Source organism: Chelonoidis abingdonii, chromosome 6 (assembly GCF_003597395.2).
Source record: "Chelonoidis abingdonii isolate Lonesome George chromosome 6, CheloAbing_2.0, whole genome shotgun sequence".
Taxonomy (NCBI): domain Eukaryota; kingdom Metazoa; phylum Chordata; order Testudines; family Testudinidae; genus Chelonoidis; species Chelonoidis abingdonii.
Window position 1 is genome coordinate 129,043,640 of NC_133774.1, and position 17,428 is coordinate 129,061,067.

At 44.8% G+C, this 17,428-nt stretch overlaps 1 protein-coding gene across 1 annotated transcript in view; it reads left to right on the plus strand.

Annotated features, from left to right (window-relative positions):
• MELK (maternal embryonic leucine zipper kinase) overlaps positions 1-5,166 on the plus strand; it is a 45,410-nt gene extending 40,244 nt beyond the window's left edge. Inside the window, exons 17-18 of the mRNA XM_075067530.1 lie at positions 3,306-3,409; positions 4,741-5,166. Of these exons, the coding sequence (XP_074923631.1) occupies positions 3,306-3,409; positions 4,741-4,918 (282 nt within the window). The 3' untranslated portion in view covers positions 4,919-5,166. The remainder of the gene's footprint in view (positions 1-3,305; positions 3,410-4,740) is intronic.
• The last annotated feature ends 12,262 nt before the right edge of the window (positions 5,167-17,428 follow it).

Sequence of the window (17,428 nt, forward strand, 5' to 3'; positions counted from 1 at the left end):
TGTTTGCTGGACACCTGCTCCATTGCGCTGGGAGACTAGAGTAACCGTCACCTCAGCCAAACCCCCAACACAAGGAGACCTTTGAAGAACAGAAGGATAGGGCAGGCAAACAAAGGCACTCCTCAAACCCCTATTTTGTCTTCATCTCCAGACAATGCAGTTATACCTCCACCATCAATGGCCAATAATTGGTCAGTTCCAGGACCTTGTCAAGAGGATGGCTGACTAACTTCCTCAAGAGGTATCTAGAAGGTGACTCACAACACAAGCTCCTGGCAGTTACTGACTGCAGCACAACTATCTGGGTTGTATTACCCATTAATGAAGTATTTTTGGATCTAGCAAAGACTGAGTCAAACTCCTGAAACCATCCCACCAGCTAATAAGTGGCCTGATGGGAAATGTGTTCCCTGAAGGGACTTGGAACTTGTTTCTCACTCTCACTTAATTCCCTGGTGGTGGATGCTGTAAGCAAGCAGGGTAAACAGCATTACTCCAAGCCTATCCTTTATCATAAGGACCAGAAGAGGTTACCCCTTTTTGGATGAAAGGCATACTAATTTGTGAACTTCCAATTTCAGTTCACAAATTATCAGGTGATCATGGCCAAGTATGACTTCATGAATTACAACAAGTTTGCAACCTCTACTGAGAACTGTCTACAGGAGCCTAGAGAACACTTCCAAGCCATCATAAAGGAGGCTCAGAAGAGCCAGAATCCTTCTCCAAACATTCTTGGATGCTGCAGCAAGGTCCATCACCACAGCTTTTGTAATGTGCAGGGCACCATGGCTCCAGTTGTCCTGGTTCCCTAGAGAGCTTCAGAATACTGCTGAGGACCTCCTATTTGATGGTCAGAAGCTCTTTCTGGGGGGCTAGAGATGAGTCCCTGCACATGAAGGACTCCAGGTCTGGGGGGTTGTATACCCCTACAAACAAAAGATTTAGCGCGTCTCAAACTGCCCAGAGATTGCACCTGGGTCATTTCTCTGGCCTTCAAAGAACCACCAAATCTGCTAGAAAGACACATTCCACAGCAAAAGAGCTGCTCAGCCTCTTTCATCAAGTACCCAGTCATCATTGAAACAACTTTGATGGGTTGGCCAAGTGCTTGACTCCTCCCTCTGTTGGCAAAATACAGCCTTTTGCCCACCTTCCCCATTTCTGGACCCCATTTCCAATAGACCTGGTATCATATTACAGACAACGGGGTCATGGAGGTCAACATCAGGCTACACAATCCTCTGCATGATCTCCCCTTCCTCATCCCTTTGCAGGGCCCCTCTCATGAGACTATACTGAGTCAAGAAGTTCACTCTCTCCTTTTATTTAGGAGCAATAGAACTGGCCCCATCCCTCGCAGGGGTAAAAGGTTTTACCCAAAGTATTTCTCTTCATGCCAAAGGAGGACAGAGGATAGAGACCATAAATTGGATCTACTATGACCAAAGATTGAAGCCTCAAATTCAGGATGGTGACTCTGTCAGCTATCATCCCTTCTCTAGAGACAGGTGCTTGGCTGTCAGCCCTTGACCTACAATATGCCTGTTTCTCCTGTATTGCTATATGAATACCTACATATCGCCATGGGCCTGAACCATTTGACATTCAGAGTACTTCTCTTTGGCCCCAAGGGTGCTTTCAAAGGCTCTAGAGGGAGTAGCTGTTTACATTTGGCAAGAAGCAATTCTAGTTTTCTTGTATCTAGACAACTGGCTATTCAAGGCCTGCACTTGCAAAGCAGAGTATTCACTTCCATCCAGACACCTTTCTCTTCCAGGAATTGGGTCTCTAGCTAAACATGAAGAAATCAGTATTCGCCCCTATAGAGAGAATTCAATTCATAAGGGTATATTTGGTTTTGTTGGTAGCCAGGGCCTGCTTTCCTACAGACAGATTCATAACTTGTCAAATCTGGTTGGGACAATTAAGGAAGCCCCATACTACGGTAAGGAACTGTTAACAGCTCCTGAGTCATATGGCAGCTTGCACCTTTGTGATTGATCTTGCAAGATCAATGCCTCCACTGCTCTCAGGGATGGTTCTGGTTGAGGAATAGATTCTTCTGAGACAACTTGGACAACAAGGTCACAGTTCCCCTGCAGGTGAAGAACTCCCTAGGCCTGGGGAAGGGGAGGAATCAATGAAATATTTGGTCTGCCCAGCTCCAACAATATCTATCTGACAACACACATCACTGAGCACAACTCAGTATCCTCACAACTGGGGTATATGGTCACCTTTGGGTGCTCCACTACCTGTCCTCCCTCCTTTCTGCTTCAGACTGGTGGTGGTTGGCTGTTCAGAGAACTGAGGATGGTTTGCCCATGCAGCCCTATATACCCTTGGGGGGCAGCACATGGTTGTATAGAGCAGTGGTTTTCAAACTGTGGGTTGTGACCCACCGCTATGTTGCGACTGCTCTTGTCAGCACTTCCGACCAGGCCATTAAAAGTCCCATCGGCAGTGCTGCTCAGCTAGGAAGAGGTAGGAAGTAGGCTGCCAACACTGTGCTGTGCCCCAGGAGTGGCCAACAGCAGGTCTGGCTCCTAGGTAGGGAGGCCACGGGTCTCCACGCGCTGCCCACATCCTGAGCATTGGCTCTGCTCTCCCATTAGCTGGGAATTGGTCAAATGGGAGCTGGGTCGGGCAATGCCTGCAGGCGAGAGCCTTATGGAATGGCTAGCGTACCTCTGCCTAGGAGCTGAGCCTGCTGCTGGCCACTCTCAGGGCACAGCGTGGTCCATGGTGCCAGGACAGGCAGGAAGCCAGCCTTAGCACCCCCTCCTCACTGCTGTCCAGGAGCTGCCCAAGGTAAGCCTGCTCCCAATCCCTAGCCCTGAGTCCCCAAACCCAGAGCCCCTTCCTGCATCCCAAACCCCTCATCCCTGGCCCCATCCCAGAGCCCTGACCCCCTCCCACACACCTGTCCCAGCCCTCATCCCCCATCAAACCCCTCATCCCCCTCCCACACCCCAACTCTGTGCCCCAGCCCTAAGCCCCTCCCACACCCCTCATCCCCAGCTCCATTGGGTCACCGACATCAACAGTTTTCTTCAACTGGGTCGCTAGAAATTTTTTTTTAAAACCACTGGTATAGAGCATATGCAAAGGCCAAATGTACACTGCTAACAGGAAAACTTCCTCCATTCGAGGGCTTGTGGCACGAGACACCCCTCGAACCACAGTTACTGTGCAAGGTGAGTAACCTCTTAAGACGTCCATTGCCACAGAACCTCTGGTGTTTGGAGTAAATAGTAAAAATAAGTTTGTCTTTCTGATTGAGCTGCTTATGCTTTTTTCAGGCTCATTACAATGTGACCACAACTAAACTACTGAATCCAGACCACCTATTGAATGAAATAATTACCATCCTCCCAAAGAAACATGTTGACTATGTACAGAAGGGGTAAGTAAAATGTCAGGCAAAACTCATTGCAGCTTGACGTTGCCCAAGTTTCTAGTTCTCTAGTTTTTGCTAAAGCAAAGCATTCAACTCTCTCTCTCAACCCCCTCACGCTGCCTCTTGTTAAACATTGTACCTCCTATTAGACCACATGAGACACATCCGTGTGGTAAATATTGCCTATCTGGTACAAAGCGAATGTATCCTAAAGTTCCTTGACTATTCACATTCGTATGTGAGAGTTAATCTCCTGTGCTGATCTGTCATGCATGTTGTAGCAACTTATTTAGAGAAGCTGAGCAAACTGAGCTAATCCTCTCTTGTGATTTCATTGACAGCAAAGACTCATTCTGATACTGCCCTGTTAGCACTAAACTGCCTTATCTTGGCAATCATGATGGAGATCACTGTGACCTTCATATAATACCTTCATATATAATACTATAAATCCTAGCTGACAAAATGTGTGAGCCTTACCACCTGTCCGTACAAGGCCAGCCATTGAATAGATGTTTAACTTGCAGGATCTGGTGGCTAGGGAGTGCAATCTGGGCTCTATTCCTGGTTCTGCTGCTAATTGACACTCGTCAAAAGACTGAATGTGTCTATAATGAAAATTTCCTAGTGTGTAAAATGGGGACCGTAACTCGGGTCGATGCTACGCTTTGTTTATAAAATGATATTCCCTTCTGAAGGGAAGGCATTTAAAAAGATCAGCCGCCTCGTACAAGTGTCCAACTTCATGTTCCAGGAAGATGCATTTTGCTGCATTAAAGTGACAAACTTCTGTGACCCTGGTGATTCAAAGATCAGTGCTTGGTCTTTCACTCCTCCAACTGGCAAGAAGTGATCTGTAGTTGGCCCTGTGCAGTGCTGCATCTGCAGAGAGCAGGATGGCTCAATTTCTCTTCATCTGGAAGTTGGCTGCAGTCTGAGCCTGATGCAGGAGGCTAGGGGCAGCCTCACAAGAGGGATGTTGCTGTCATATCTGCAGAAGATAGCCTGAGTAGAGAGAAATATAAACTCATCCCCACGCTTTCTATTCTTTGCCATAGACCTCAATTCCCAGGAGAGGCAGGCAGCAGTTCTTGTGGCTAGGGAGACCTTGTGCTCTGCATTAGCATTTGCAGGCAAGGTATCCTTTCACAAAAGGGAACTAGCTTTCATTTCCCCTAACCTTGTTTGAGCTGTCTGCTCCCACTGCTGAATCTCACTGTGATACTTTGTATGGGAAGCATTAATTGTACCCACTTAAGCTTTCATGTTGCCAACCTCCTGATGAGTATTAAAACAACTCAATGACCATTCTGTTTCTTCTTGCCTTGTCTATGCAGCTATACCCTGAAATGTAAAACGCAGTCAGATTCTGGCAAAGTGACGATGCAATTTGAGCTAGAAGTGTGCCAGCTTAGTAAACCTGAAGTAGTGGGTATCAGGAGGCAACGGCTTAAAGGCGATGCGTGGGTCTACAAGAGACTAGTGGAAGATATCCTATCTAGCTGCAAGATGTAACTGATAGAGGATTCATATCCTTCACATTAATTTTTTAATTCTAAAAATTGTTCAAAGAACAGATCTGTTTTTAGATACACTAATTTGTGAATAAATATGACAAACTTATCTGTCCTTGTCTTTTAATCATGTATCTTTGTCTATCAACTGCTGTCTCTAGATGTCCCTGTCTCATATAGGTGTGAACTTTCAACTGTTTGTATTCTGCAAGTGTAATTTCTTTTTGAAATAAACATTTTATAAATATAGTAAGCTGGGCTTCTCTCTTGGGTATAAAATTAAGGGTCCAACTAAGAGTTGTTAATTTGCTAATACCAAAAATAATCTTTACAAGTTGGGCAGAAAACAATTCATTTGCATAATTCTTTTCCTGTCTAAGATTTATTGAGAGTGTTAACTGAGTCACAGCTGTGGTTACTAGTTAAACTGTATGCTCAATATGTTGAACAAAATAGGATTGGCCGCTAAATATGTTAAGCCAACAATGCTAGGATTTAAACTAAAAATGTTACATGGTTTAATCATACGGTAATTCATTACTAAGCCTTAGTGAAGGCTAAGAATTGCATGCATGCTTTCTGATCCTGGAGTGATAGCACTTCCTGACATAGCTCTAAGCTTCGAATTCCAGTCACTTCTCAATCCAAGCCATTATGGAGGTATTCCACCCTGGTGGGTGCAGAGGCAGTAACTGTAAGCAATTCAAAGAGACAGTGACGACACTGCTGGAGTCTTGATCTATGGATACTATTACTATGGTTGCTGGATTGAGCTATAAAACTTCAACCATGCACAGCTGGTTAAGCAAATCCACAGGAGGCTAAAGTTGTGGTAGCTGTTGTGGCTCAATAGTTACAAGATGGCAGAGTTGTGCTATTACAGACAAGGGGGGTGAGGCAGTACCTTTTATCGGACCAACTTCTTTTGGTGAGACAAGCATTTGAGCTTACCCAGAGGTCTTCAGGCAGATGTTGCCTTTACAGTGTGTTGTGTTAATCATTCTGTTATCCATCCCTGTGAAATACCCCATAGAATTCTGGTGATACAAGTAGACACTAATTTAAATCCAAAGAGCAGTGGCAAGGAAGAATGGATTTGTTGGGATTATCTTTCTGCAAGTGTGCACAGAGCAGTGCAAAGAACTCTGCTAAAATGTCTTGTAAAATACAGAAAAGTGACAGTAATGAAGCATTTTCAGTAACTCTTCCTGGGCTATGGAGAGAGCCACCATTCTGCATATCTTACACAGTTGCAGCCTGACCTTGAGCCAGTCAGACCTGGGAGAGGGAGAATATTACAACATAAGAGCTATTAAGTGTTCCTGGTGGAGGCAAAATCATATGGTTTCTACAGAGCTGTGTCAAAAATCTAGAACACTCCCACAGCCATGATTTTTTTTCTGTGATGACAGCTCCTCAAACGGGGGTGTGGCTCCCTGGGAGGTGCAGAGGAACATTGAGGGAGTTGCAGCTGGGGCCCAGGCCAGCTTCATGCCCAGGGCCGTGGCTCTGTACCTGCCCCAGCCTCGGCCCCCTTATTCCTCTCCATGACCTCCCTTTCCTGGAGCCACAGTCCTGCTCCCAGTCCCAGGGAGTAGGGGTACAGAACGGTAAGGGGGGGGATGAAGTAGAAAGTTTGGGGAACACTCTTCTGACATGCTGATAATAGCTGGCTTGCCTTCCTCTGAGCACTGAACGCTGCTGGCTGGGTGTCACTGAACTGACTATTGTTGATGCAGAAGTGTTTGGCTATAGACTATTCATTCCTGTTTCAACTGTCCCAGTGATGCTTTCTCTTTAGGCTACGCTGCACATTCAAACTGTCTGAAGAACAGAGGGAAGAATGCCTTACTATGTGCTAAAGCAGAGCAGCATAGATGGTTCTGTTGAAACCCTACCTCAGTGTTGGAAACTGCAGTTTATTTGTATGAATATTTGCATACGAAGAGCACAGGCATAACCTTCCCAACTCTCATAAATCTTGAACAGAAGTTATTTAGTATTTCAATCTAAATATTGCACACTAACAAGGCTTGTCTAATAGTCTTCATAAGTGCCTAAGAGCTGCATGGATGATTTAGAATAATACAGAACTTCCACTGTCTCCTACATTTGAGTGTCAGATTCTTGCTTCTCCATCCACATTCTAGTAGGTAACTTTATGAACACTGCAACTGGTCTTTAAAGCATGACAATCGCTCTAGTTACATTTGCTGGTCATGTATCATGGTAGCATCCAAAAGCCCATTCTAGGTGCTGCACACGTATACATGGTCCTTACACTTTTTAACTTAGGTTAAGATCAAGGCAATAGACGGGTAATGAATCTAAAGTCAAGTTGTCCAAGATCATGTCAGTTTTTCTAGATGAGCACTTTGCTAATTCTCCCTCAAGCTAGCTACTGGGTTTACTTCATGTTGGTATCAGAACATGTGAGTCTCCAGTGATTTGGAAGTCAGGGTAGTGGCTTTGAAACATGACCATATGACAGTAGGCACATGCACAGATCTAGCTCAGGTTGATTGCGCCAACACAGCACTATCATGAGGACTTTAAATGAAAATAATACGACAAAATTCAAACTACAGTCATTGGACATGAACTAGCTTCCTGGTGGACAGACTTAACAAAGGCTTAAACAACCACGTTGGCATGGTGCCTGCCAGCTTTTGGGGCATAAGTTAGTGGTTGGAAAACTGTTCCAAGAGAGTAATCAATGGTTCACAGTCAAGCTGGAAGCCCATATCAAGTGGAGCCCGAAGGGATCTGATCTGGTTTTGTTCAATATCTTCATCAGTGATTTAGGTAATGGCATAGAGAGTACGCTTATAAAGTTTGCAGACAATACCAAGCTAGGAGAGGGCAGCAAGTGCTTTGGAGGGTCGGATTAAAATTCAAAATGATCCAGACAAACTGGAGAAATGGTCTAATGTAAATAGGATGAAATTCAATAAGATTAACTGCAAAGTACTCCACTTAGGAAGGAACAATCACGTGCACACATACATAATGGGAAACGATTGCCTAGGAAGGAGTACTGCGGAAAGGGGTTTGGGGATCATAGTGGATCATAAGCTAAATATGAGTCAATAGTGTGGACCAAAAAAACCCCATCGTTCTGGGATGTATTAGCAGGAATGTTGTAAGCAAGACATGAGACACAATTCTTCCACTGTACTCTGTGCTGGTTAGGCCTCAGCTGGAATATTGTGTCCAGTGCCTGGGTGCTTCAGGAAGGATGTGGACAAATTGGAGAAAGTCCAGAGAAGAGCAACAAAATGATTAAAGGTCTAGAAGACATGACCTATGAGGGAACATTGAAAAAATTGGATTTGTTTAGTTTAGAGAAGACACAGAAAGGACATAACAGTTTTCAAGTATATAAAAGGTTGCTACAAGGAGAAGGGAGAAAATTGCTCTCCTTAACCTATGATGGTAGAACAAGAAGCAATGGGCTTAAATTTAAGCAAAGGTGGTTTAAGTTGGCCATTAGGAAAAAATTCCTAATTCTGAGGATGGTTAAGCACTGGAATAAATTGCTCAGAGATGATGTCGAATCTCCATCATTGGAGGTTTTTAAGAGCAGCTTAGACAAACACCTCTCAGGGGCAGAGGCAGCTCCAGGCACCAGCACACCAAGCACGTGCCTGGGGTGGCAAGCCGGTGGGACGGCAGGCAGGTTGCCTTCGGCGGCATGCCTGTGGAGGGTCTGCTGGTCCTGTGGCTTTGGCAGACCTCCTGCAGGCGTGCCGCTGAATCCGTGGGACCAGGGACCTCCCACAGGCAAGCTGCCAAAAGCAGCCTGCCTGCCGTGCTTGGGGCGGCAAAATATCTAGAGCCACCCCTGGTCAGGTCTGGTCTAAATAATATTTAATCCTGCTATGAGTGCAGGGGACTGGACCAGATGACCTATCGAGGTCCCTTCGAGTCCTATGATTCTATGTTGCTACTGCTGTTTGTGCAGAAGCTGGCATGTCATGAGTGCTCCTGGCAACAAACACCTGTTTTCCTTAGAAGTAGGAGTGAGACCAACTTGCAGAATGGCAGAGAGAAACTTATGTGACGGTAGCTCAGACTGCCTGTATGTGGCTTTTCCTACTTTTGAGTCTCATTGCACATGTATACTCAGTGGGCTCCAGAGTACAAATCTGTATACTTGGGATGCACTTGTTTGTATACGTGGTAGTCCATTACAAGACCATGACTCTCTGAACAGAATTGCATGGTAATTACTGTGCAAAACAAAGACTGCTACTTCCCTTGAGAGCACGTGGTTGCAGTGCAGCCATGAACTCACTGCTTCTTCCTGCCCAGTGGCCCTAGGGAGAGGTAGGCTATTTTAGACATCTCTCTTTTAAAGTGCAAAACAACAGTGGCTTTGCCATCACAATACTCTAGTTCCTCTTAAGCAAATGCCATAATTGTTCATATTAATTTCAGAAATAAGCATTCTCTAATGCATGGAGTTTTATGTGATGTGTTTAGAAGCACGTCCTCCATTGCAGTCTGCATCATCTTAAGAATGACAAGAGTGGGATGTTATGAAAGCAGACAGTAATTAAGATGTTTTGTTCCTCTTTTTAAACTAAAAACAGTTGGGAGATAATTGATTCAAGTTGTCTTACATCCTCTGATGTGTGAAACAAGGTTCCTCTTTACAGGTTCCAATACTGATTTTTTTTGCCTGATATTTTTTCTCTGAACAAATGACACATCAAGTTGAGAATCCAGGGATGGGCAAAAAAACAAGGTTCCTTTCAGTGCTCATGCAAAGCAGAGGAAGGATTGAATATGCCACCCATCCCATCTTATAGTTGGAGAGCTGCGGCTCTGGGACAGCTGAATGCAACTGGCATACATGGCAAATAGGAACAGATATATTTTTTTAAAAAGCTGAAGGCTGCTTGAATGGCAGAACCCAAGCACTATTTGAATGTTGAAGTGTTGTGGACTGATACAAATGGCTTAGAAGATCCAGATTTGTATCCATGCACAATTCTTGATGAGATGTGTTTTGGCTGGCCGTAAAACTGGGCCAGCTCCTCTTGCCTGATACCTTCATAGTGTGCTCCAGACTCTCAGCTTAAACTAAAAAAAACAACAACCCATCTCTAGCCATTGTGGTTGCTGAGACTGATTTCAGACTGTACCAGCTGTAACATGGGGCAGCGATCCCTTGAGTCAGCCCCTAGACATCAGTAAATCTAGTACTAGAATCTCGTTTTGGTATGAGTGGGTAGAGCTGGGGTTGTAAGATCACTTCATGCTGGGGCCTGGGGCTGGCTATGGGAAAAGCCCATCTGCCCCCCCCCCCCCCCTTTACTTCAGCATAGCAGAGGTGAGGCAACAGCCCCCTCCCAATTCAGACCTCAACTGGGCTGGGATCGGTATCCAAACCCTGGTTTCCTGGTGGCAGTGAGGAAGGAGCGGCAGGAATCTGTCTGAAATGCTAGCTAGGCGAAGTTGCCTTTCTATTGAAAATCTGAGTCAAGATTTGCACTGTAAATAACACAGTTGCTTTGCTGATCGCCAGGCGCTACGGAGTAGAATCTGTAACTAACTGCATGTAGCCTGCGCTACTCCTGCCCTGTCAAACTGGAGTGCCCCTAGCTGCTAAAAAGCCCCAACAAACAATACAGAAGGCACACAAGAAACCATGCAGCTGGGGGCAAGCATCATACTTTTTGCTGGCAGGGGTCTAGATGAAGATGAGCTCCTAAGCCCAGAGGTGGCCCCCTCCACAATGTGACTCTGTCTCATGTTTTGAGCATGCTCAGAACTGTCTTGTCTTTGCCTTAACCTCTCAGAACCACTATGCTAACTGCTTCTTGCAAGCATAGAGGAACTATAGGGATCGATGTTCCATGCGGGTGTCCACTGAGGGGCAACAGCCTGGGATCCCAGCTGTTGTAGGGTACCGTGAGCCATATGGTTTTGTGCAGAGGGGAGGTGAACACCGTCAGTGCACGTCAGCTTTTCTTACTGTAACTGCGAAAGGTCATGGTTAATGAAGGGTCAGTTAGAGGCTTCCCTGTCTTTGCATAGCCATGCCCATCCAGTGGTGTGATACCGCATCTTAAATGGGCTGTCTTGTAATTACAACCCTCTGATGTAAAGGAGCAGCACACGATAGCTCTGCGTGAAGTGAGATGTACTGATGACGTTGGAGTGTGGTTCAAATCTTAACCCTATGCTGTGTCCACTGTGCCAAGCCTCGTGGCTTACATGTAAGGTGTGATACTAGTTGTGGATCCTAGTGCTGCCAGAGCTTAGGTCTGTGTCCGAGGTGCCCTCCAAACACAATTACTTGCCATAGTTAAACCACCAGCATCAGTGAGGTGTTCGGACATGCAATTTGAAAATAGATTGTCTATGGCTGCTGGAATTATTTGGTGATGCTTTTACAAAGTACGTTCCCAGGCGAGTCAGCAGGTTAACGGAGTCAGCTCTCTAAGGTGCTAACCCAATTCACTGTGCAGGCAGGCAGGCAAACGGATAAGAGGAGGCATTGCATTAAGCACCAGCAGTTCATATGAGACATCTCTGTGCTGTGATGGGATTTGGAGCAACTTGGAGCAACTCTCACTTACTCTAGAGTGTTAGTGTTAGAGAGCTTATTCCTTCACTCTCACCCTTCCCTGGTCCTTCTCGCATGAACAGAGAGCAACAATACCCGAAGTCCGAAAGTGCAAACAATTCGATGTTTCTTGGGGTGAACTTCCAGCAAGCTTAAATTTAAGTTCCTTTTCCTTATTTTCGAATCCCAACTTACTTCCTGTTTGCCTCTAATTTATATAGTAATATTTTCAGCTATACCTTAACCAATCATTCTACTTAAATTTTACCTACCAATCCTAACGTATTGTAACATGATTAGCTAACCAATTATATCCCACCACCTTAATTAGTTTACACCCTAGCTAAATTACTTATACAGCAGACAGAAACAATCACAGAACCAGACAGAGCCCATGCAAATAAACATACAAAACAATACAGAAGTAAGGATTTTACAACTACATCTATACAGACATAAGGGCTCTCCAGCTGTGTCTATTGTTAAGTGAGTTCTTACCAGACAGAAAACTATCAAACTAAATTTCTAGGCTCTTTCCTTTCTCTGGAGGTGATAGATTGAATCACCTTCCTAACAGTCCCTGATTGCCTTATTTTAATATGACTAGTTTGGAGTGTGAGAACGTGACCATACATTTCCCAGTTTATGGCTGCTAAAGAAGCAGGCCTCAGACTGTCACAGTAAGAGAAGGCCACGACACAGACAGTGATTTTTGATTCTTTCTTTTATACCTCTATAACTAGCTAAGTGATAAGAATACACCTAAATTCTTAAAGTATAGGCCTTTGCAAACAGGCCTGAATATCTATATCCTAACAGTTAGGACCATTTTCATATCTACTGATGTCTGCTAAGTATGGTCCCTTTCACACTGGACATACCCTTTTCTATGCAGCCAGCTGGACGGCTCTGCAGCATAAGTGCCAGGACCCTTCCTTTACCCTGGTGCAGAATTGCTGCTCCGCAAACTTTCATTGTCTCTGGCAATACGCTTGTACTGCATGCTTGCACAGTTATACAGTGTGAGGGGTCCCTGGCTGAACCTGGACTATAGGACTGCTGAGCCTTCCAAACCCCCCAACCTGGGCTGCCTCTCACAGGCAGCTGTGATGCTGAGGTCAAGCTACAAGCCTGTGACAGGCACTGCACTTACTCAGCCATCCACAAGCAGGGGCACACCCAACTGAGTTACATGAATGGTCTCCCAGCCACTCATGAACCATCAATAGGGAGGCTCCAGCCAATTCCCCCCAGCTTCCCCATCTGGCACCTTTGCACTGGTCAGAAGCCTGGCCACTGTAAACTCATTACCTAGTTCGCCACTTCTTCAAAGAAAAGTGGACATGTACCAACCTTTGTAACCTGAACTGAGATTTCCCCATGCACTTCACCCTGTTTTAGGTAAAATATAGAACAGATTTATTAACTGCAGAAAGATAGATTTTAAGTGATTATAAGTTGCCGGCATAGAGATCAAAGTTGGTTACCTAAGAAACAAAAATAAATCTGTAGCCTAAATTCTAACTTAAACAGACTAAGCAAGACTATGCAAGCAGTGTCTCACCCTAACAGATGGTACAAGTGTGGGACCAAACATCCCCAGTTCTAAGTCTTTTTCTTCTAGATCTTCTTCCAGGTGTTGAGATGTGGGGGCCAAGTGACGATGTCACTCTCTCTCTTTTATACCTCTTCCAGCAGCTACAGAGATCCTTGCTGTGGCGTGGGGGTCAGGCAGTCCTCATTGGTCAAGCAGGTTCCATTGCACATGAGCCTTCTCTGAGAAGTCTCTGGATACGAATGATCTCTATAAATATATCAGAGGGATAAATATCAGCAAGGGAGAGGAATTATTTAAGCTCAGTACCAAGGTGGACACAAGAACAAACCGATATAAACTGGCCATCAGGAAGTTTAGACTTGAAATTAGACCAAGGTTTCTAACCATCAGAGGAGTGAAGTTCGGGAACATTCTTCCAAGGGGAGCAGTGGGGTCAAAAGACATATCTTGCTTCAAGACTCAGCCTGATAAGTTTATAGAGGGGATGGTATGATAGGATAGCCTAATATGGGCAATTAATTGATCTTTGACTATTAGCAGTAAATATGCCCAATGGTCTGTGATGGGATGTTAGATGGGGTGCGATCTGAGTTACTACAGGGAATTCTTTCCTGGGTGTCTGGCTGGTGAGTCTTGCCCACATGCTCAGGGTTTAGCTGATCACCATATCTGGGGTCTGAAAGGAATTTTCCTCCAAGGCAGATTGGCAGAGGCCCTGGGGGCTTTTCGCCTTCCTCTGCAGCATGGGGCACAGGTCACTTGGTCCTGCTAGTGAAGGCAGGGGGCTCGACTTGATGACCCTTTGGGGTCCCTTCCAGTTCTATGAGATAGGTATATCTCAATATATTATTATATTATTCTCTGCATCTTGAATTCTTTAAACCATGATTTGAGGACTTCAATAGCTCAGACATAAGTTAGGAGTTTGTTACAGGAGCGACTGAGGGAGATGTGGCCTGTGTTGTGCAGGTTCGACTAGACGATCATAATGGTCCCTTCTGACCTCAAAGTCTATAGTGAATTCTTTCCTGATGTGCCATCATCACTACCTGGCCTACCTTTGTTGCAACTGAAAGGACGGCTGTGGGCATAATTCAGTAGCACACAGAGCAATAATTGCACGTACAGTGATAGCACTTACAGTCCAACAGGATATTCATGTTCAACAGATCAATCATTTTAAAATGATACCTCACAAGGCATGCAATGTATAAAACAATCATATCACAGTGGTGAATATGGGGTTCCAGGATGCTATTTTGAGGTACAGATTGTCACGCACACCAAGCGCAGGGCAGCTAGGAATCTGGTTCAGAATTCCCTGTGCTTAGATACATTGGCAGCTTCTGAGACCGTTGACGATGGTTTTGTTGACGGAGGATCTTGTTGGTTGACTCTTTCCTTTGGAGTGGACTAGGGCTAATTCTGGGTAACTGCTCTTCTGTCCAGGTGTTTGTACAGGTTACAGTGCTTTGTATGTTAGAGTGTGTTAAATCAGGGGTCTCCAACGCGGTGCCTGCGGGGGATCTAAATGTGCCCGCGTCGTGGCTGGCGGTGGAGCATCCACCGAAATGCTGCTGAATTTCTGCGGCATTTTGGCTGCGATGCCTCTCGATGATGTCACTTGTCTGGGGAAGGAAGGAGTTTGGGCTGGTAAACCCAGAGCCAGAAGATAAAGCTGAGAAATAAGAAGATGTAGGAAGGAGTCCAGGGGAAGAGCAACATGGTCTGGGAGTGAGCAGGCCACCGTAGCTAGAGATAGGATCCTTCACAGAGGGCAGGCCTGGGTTCCACTACCAGCCACAGGGAAGTGCATGAGAAGGCTACCTGAGATCGTTGGTATGGGAAGACTTTGATACCTCTGAAGGGGACGACTTTAGTGACCTGGCCGAAGGCCCAAGCCACGAGGACAGAGTCCCCTGGAGGTCACAGGGAGCGAGAGAGGGATGACAGAGCATGCAGCAAGGGGATGTCAGATCTGAGTGGAGCTAATCCCCAGAGATGGCCACAAGGAGGGGCCCCCACAGTGAGTAGAGTGGCCTGTGACACGTAATATCAGCTGATGTTACTATACAGTACATGAAGAACCAGAAAGCCCAAATTGTTAGTCTGAGTTTGGTCTACGCTAATGTGAGCAAAGATTTCTGCTGACCTTGAGAGACAGACGCTGAAACAAAGATGAGAATGTGTTTTGAAGGAAAGGGGAAAAGACACATTAATAATCTAAAAAAATCAAACTGAGTAACTGTTAATGATGACAAAGTTTGGAATATGGGAACAACATAGAACACAGCTCAGAAGAAAACATAACAGAAATTTGTTTTTCAAAATCAATCAGGGGCTCAGACTGTTAGACTAATTATCTGCCCTTTGTTTTACTTTAATTAAAGTCAATATATTAACCCAAGGGAATTATTGGGCTGACATCTGTAATTTATGAAAATAATGTAGCATTTTACAAAGCAAACAAACAAGAATGCCTTGTAAAGCACTCCTCAAATGTCTAAAAGCCACAAGCCATTATTGGTGGGACAGACAGATAACAAGGTTTTGGTTGCTTCCTTTTAATACTTTTGGCAGTACTTGCCAGTGCCTAAAGCTTTAATCTGCTGGTCCTTGAAAAATGTAATAGCATGACGACGTCTTCACCAAAAACCTTACAATATAATGTTCTGTGATCAAAGCCTGTCTGACCTCTGGAAAATGGATTTTGTCACCTCAGAATGCTTAAATACATTCACCACTTTGTTCTGTCAGCTGTTAAGCACCGCGTATTTGCTGACTTTCATACAGATCCAACATCACTGAAGGCAATGGAGTTGTCCAGGCAGTTATATAGGGCATATTTGGCCAGCAAGATCTTCCTTATTGTTGATGATGAAGCAAGAAAAGGAAAGAACTTTGCTTGATTCAGATCCTAGTCCATTATAGAAATTAACTGAAGCGCAAAAAATGTAGAACTAAATGGTGCTGTTTAACAGTCATCTTTCAGAATGGAAACACATTTCACTGATTTGGTCAGCCTTTGAAATGCTTTGATTTACTTAGCAGGGATTGGGGGGATTTTGTTATATAGCAGGAGGTTGCATTGTAAGGTCGACAGCTTGTTCCCTTTAGACTTTTATTTTGTTTTGATGTATTAAAGTCATAGAATGTTAAGGCCAGAAAGGACCACTTTGATTCTCTTTCCAGTCTGATCACCTTCATTACACAGACCAGAGGACTTCGCTCAGTAATTCCTGCACTGAGGAGTCACCGTTCTGATGACCGAAACCTGGGCGCTTGGCAGTAGATGCCCATATAAATTAATTTAACAGCTCAGTGCAAATGCTCCCTGAGTCATGGAATGTACTATGTCTCCAGATTTTTGAAAGTGAAGCACCTCCATTTCAGGAGAAGGACCCCCACACACACTCAACTCCAGCCTGTGCTGGTAAAGATTTGCCAACTTTTTAGAATTGAAATGAAATGTGTATTTTCAGACCTACCTTCAACGCTCAGGCCCTTTTAAGGTGTCTCAAGTGAGACACAGTTGGAAAATTCTGGCCTGTGATGTAAATGAGCTCTAGTATACTTCCTAACCACCCTGACATGTAAAGGCAAAGAGCTTCCGTTATGATTTTTCTATCATAAGTCTGAAAATAGAAGACTAAAGGATCTGTTGGGTCCTTGGCTGCTTTGGAAGCTCAGGCCATTCATGTAGACACCTAAATGTGGATTTCGGAACCTACATTTAGGCGCTCATAAAATATTTGGTCAATGTGCTTGGTGCATATCCTGCCCATTACTTCAGTGTTTGTCTACCAACCAATCTTCATGCTCTCAAATTGGATCCCAACAATTGCAAAGCTGACCTGGCTATTCTTTGGCTGGATTTTAAATAATGTGTATATTTATGGTAAAACCTCAGTGCTTATGCTAGATTTACGCTACTGAAAGCTTGCCTGGGTATCTGTGATGAGCACCATATTAGTCAGCCCTGAGGACTGACCGTGGGGCCTTTGGAGTGAAAAGCATGAGCTGCTATAGCTTGACCTAAGGAGTTCACCCCTCTGTAGGTGGCTCACAGCCTCTGACAGACAGGGACATGTAACACACACCGGTCAGTGGGGTTACAGACTCACAATGTAAGACTCCAATCCTGCAAACACTTATACCTCTGAGAACTTAATAGGGCTCCTCGTGTACATCAAGTCACTCCTGTGCATGAGTATTTCTAGGGTTAGGGTCCAAGTTTCTCATCACTCCTGTCCAGGAGGGACCATTCCTTGGAGGAAGAAGATGGCTCAGTTTCCATGACCATTCAGGTCTAGCCTGTGCTGAACCTGCCTCCTAGCATCAATATTAGGGCTGGTTTTTGTGATGTGAACACTGGC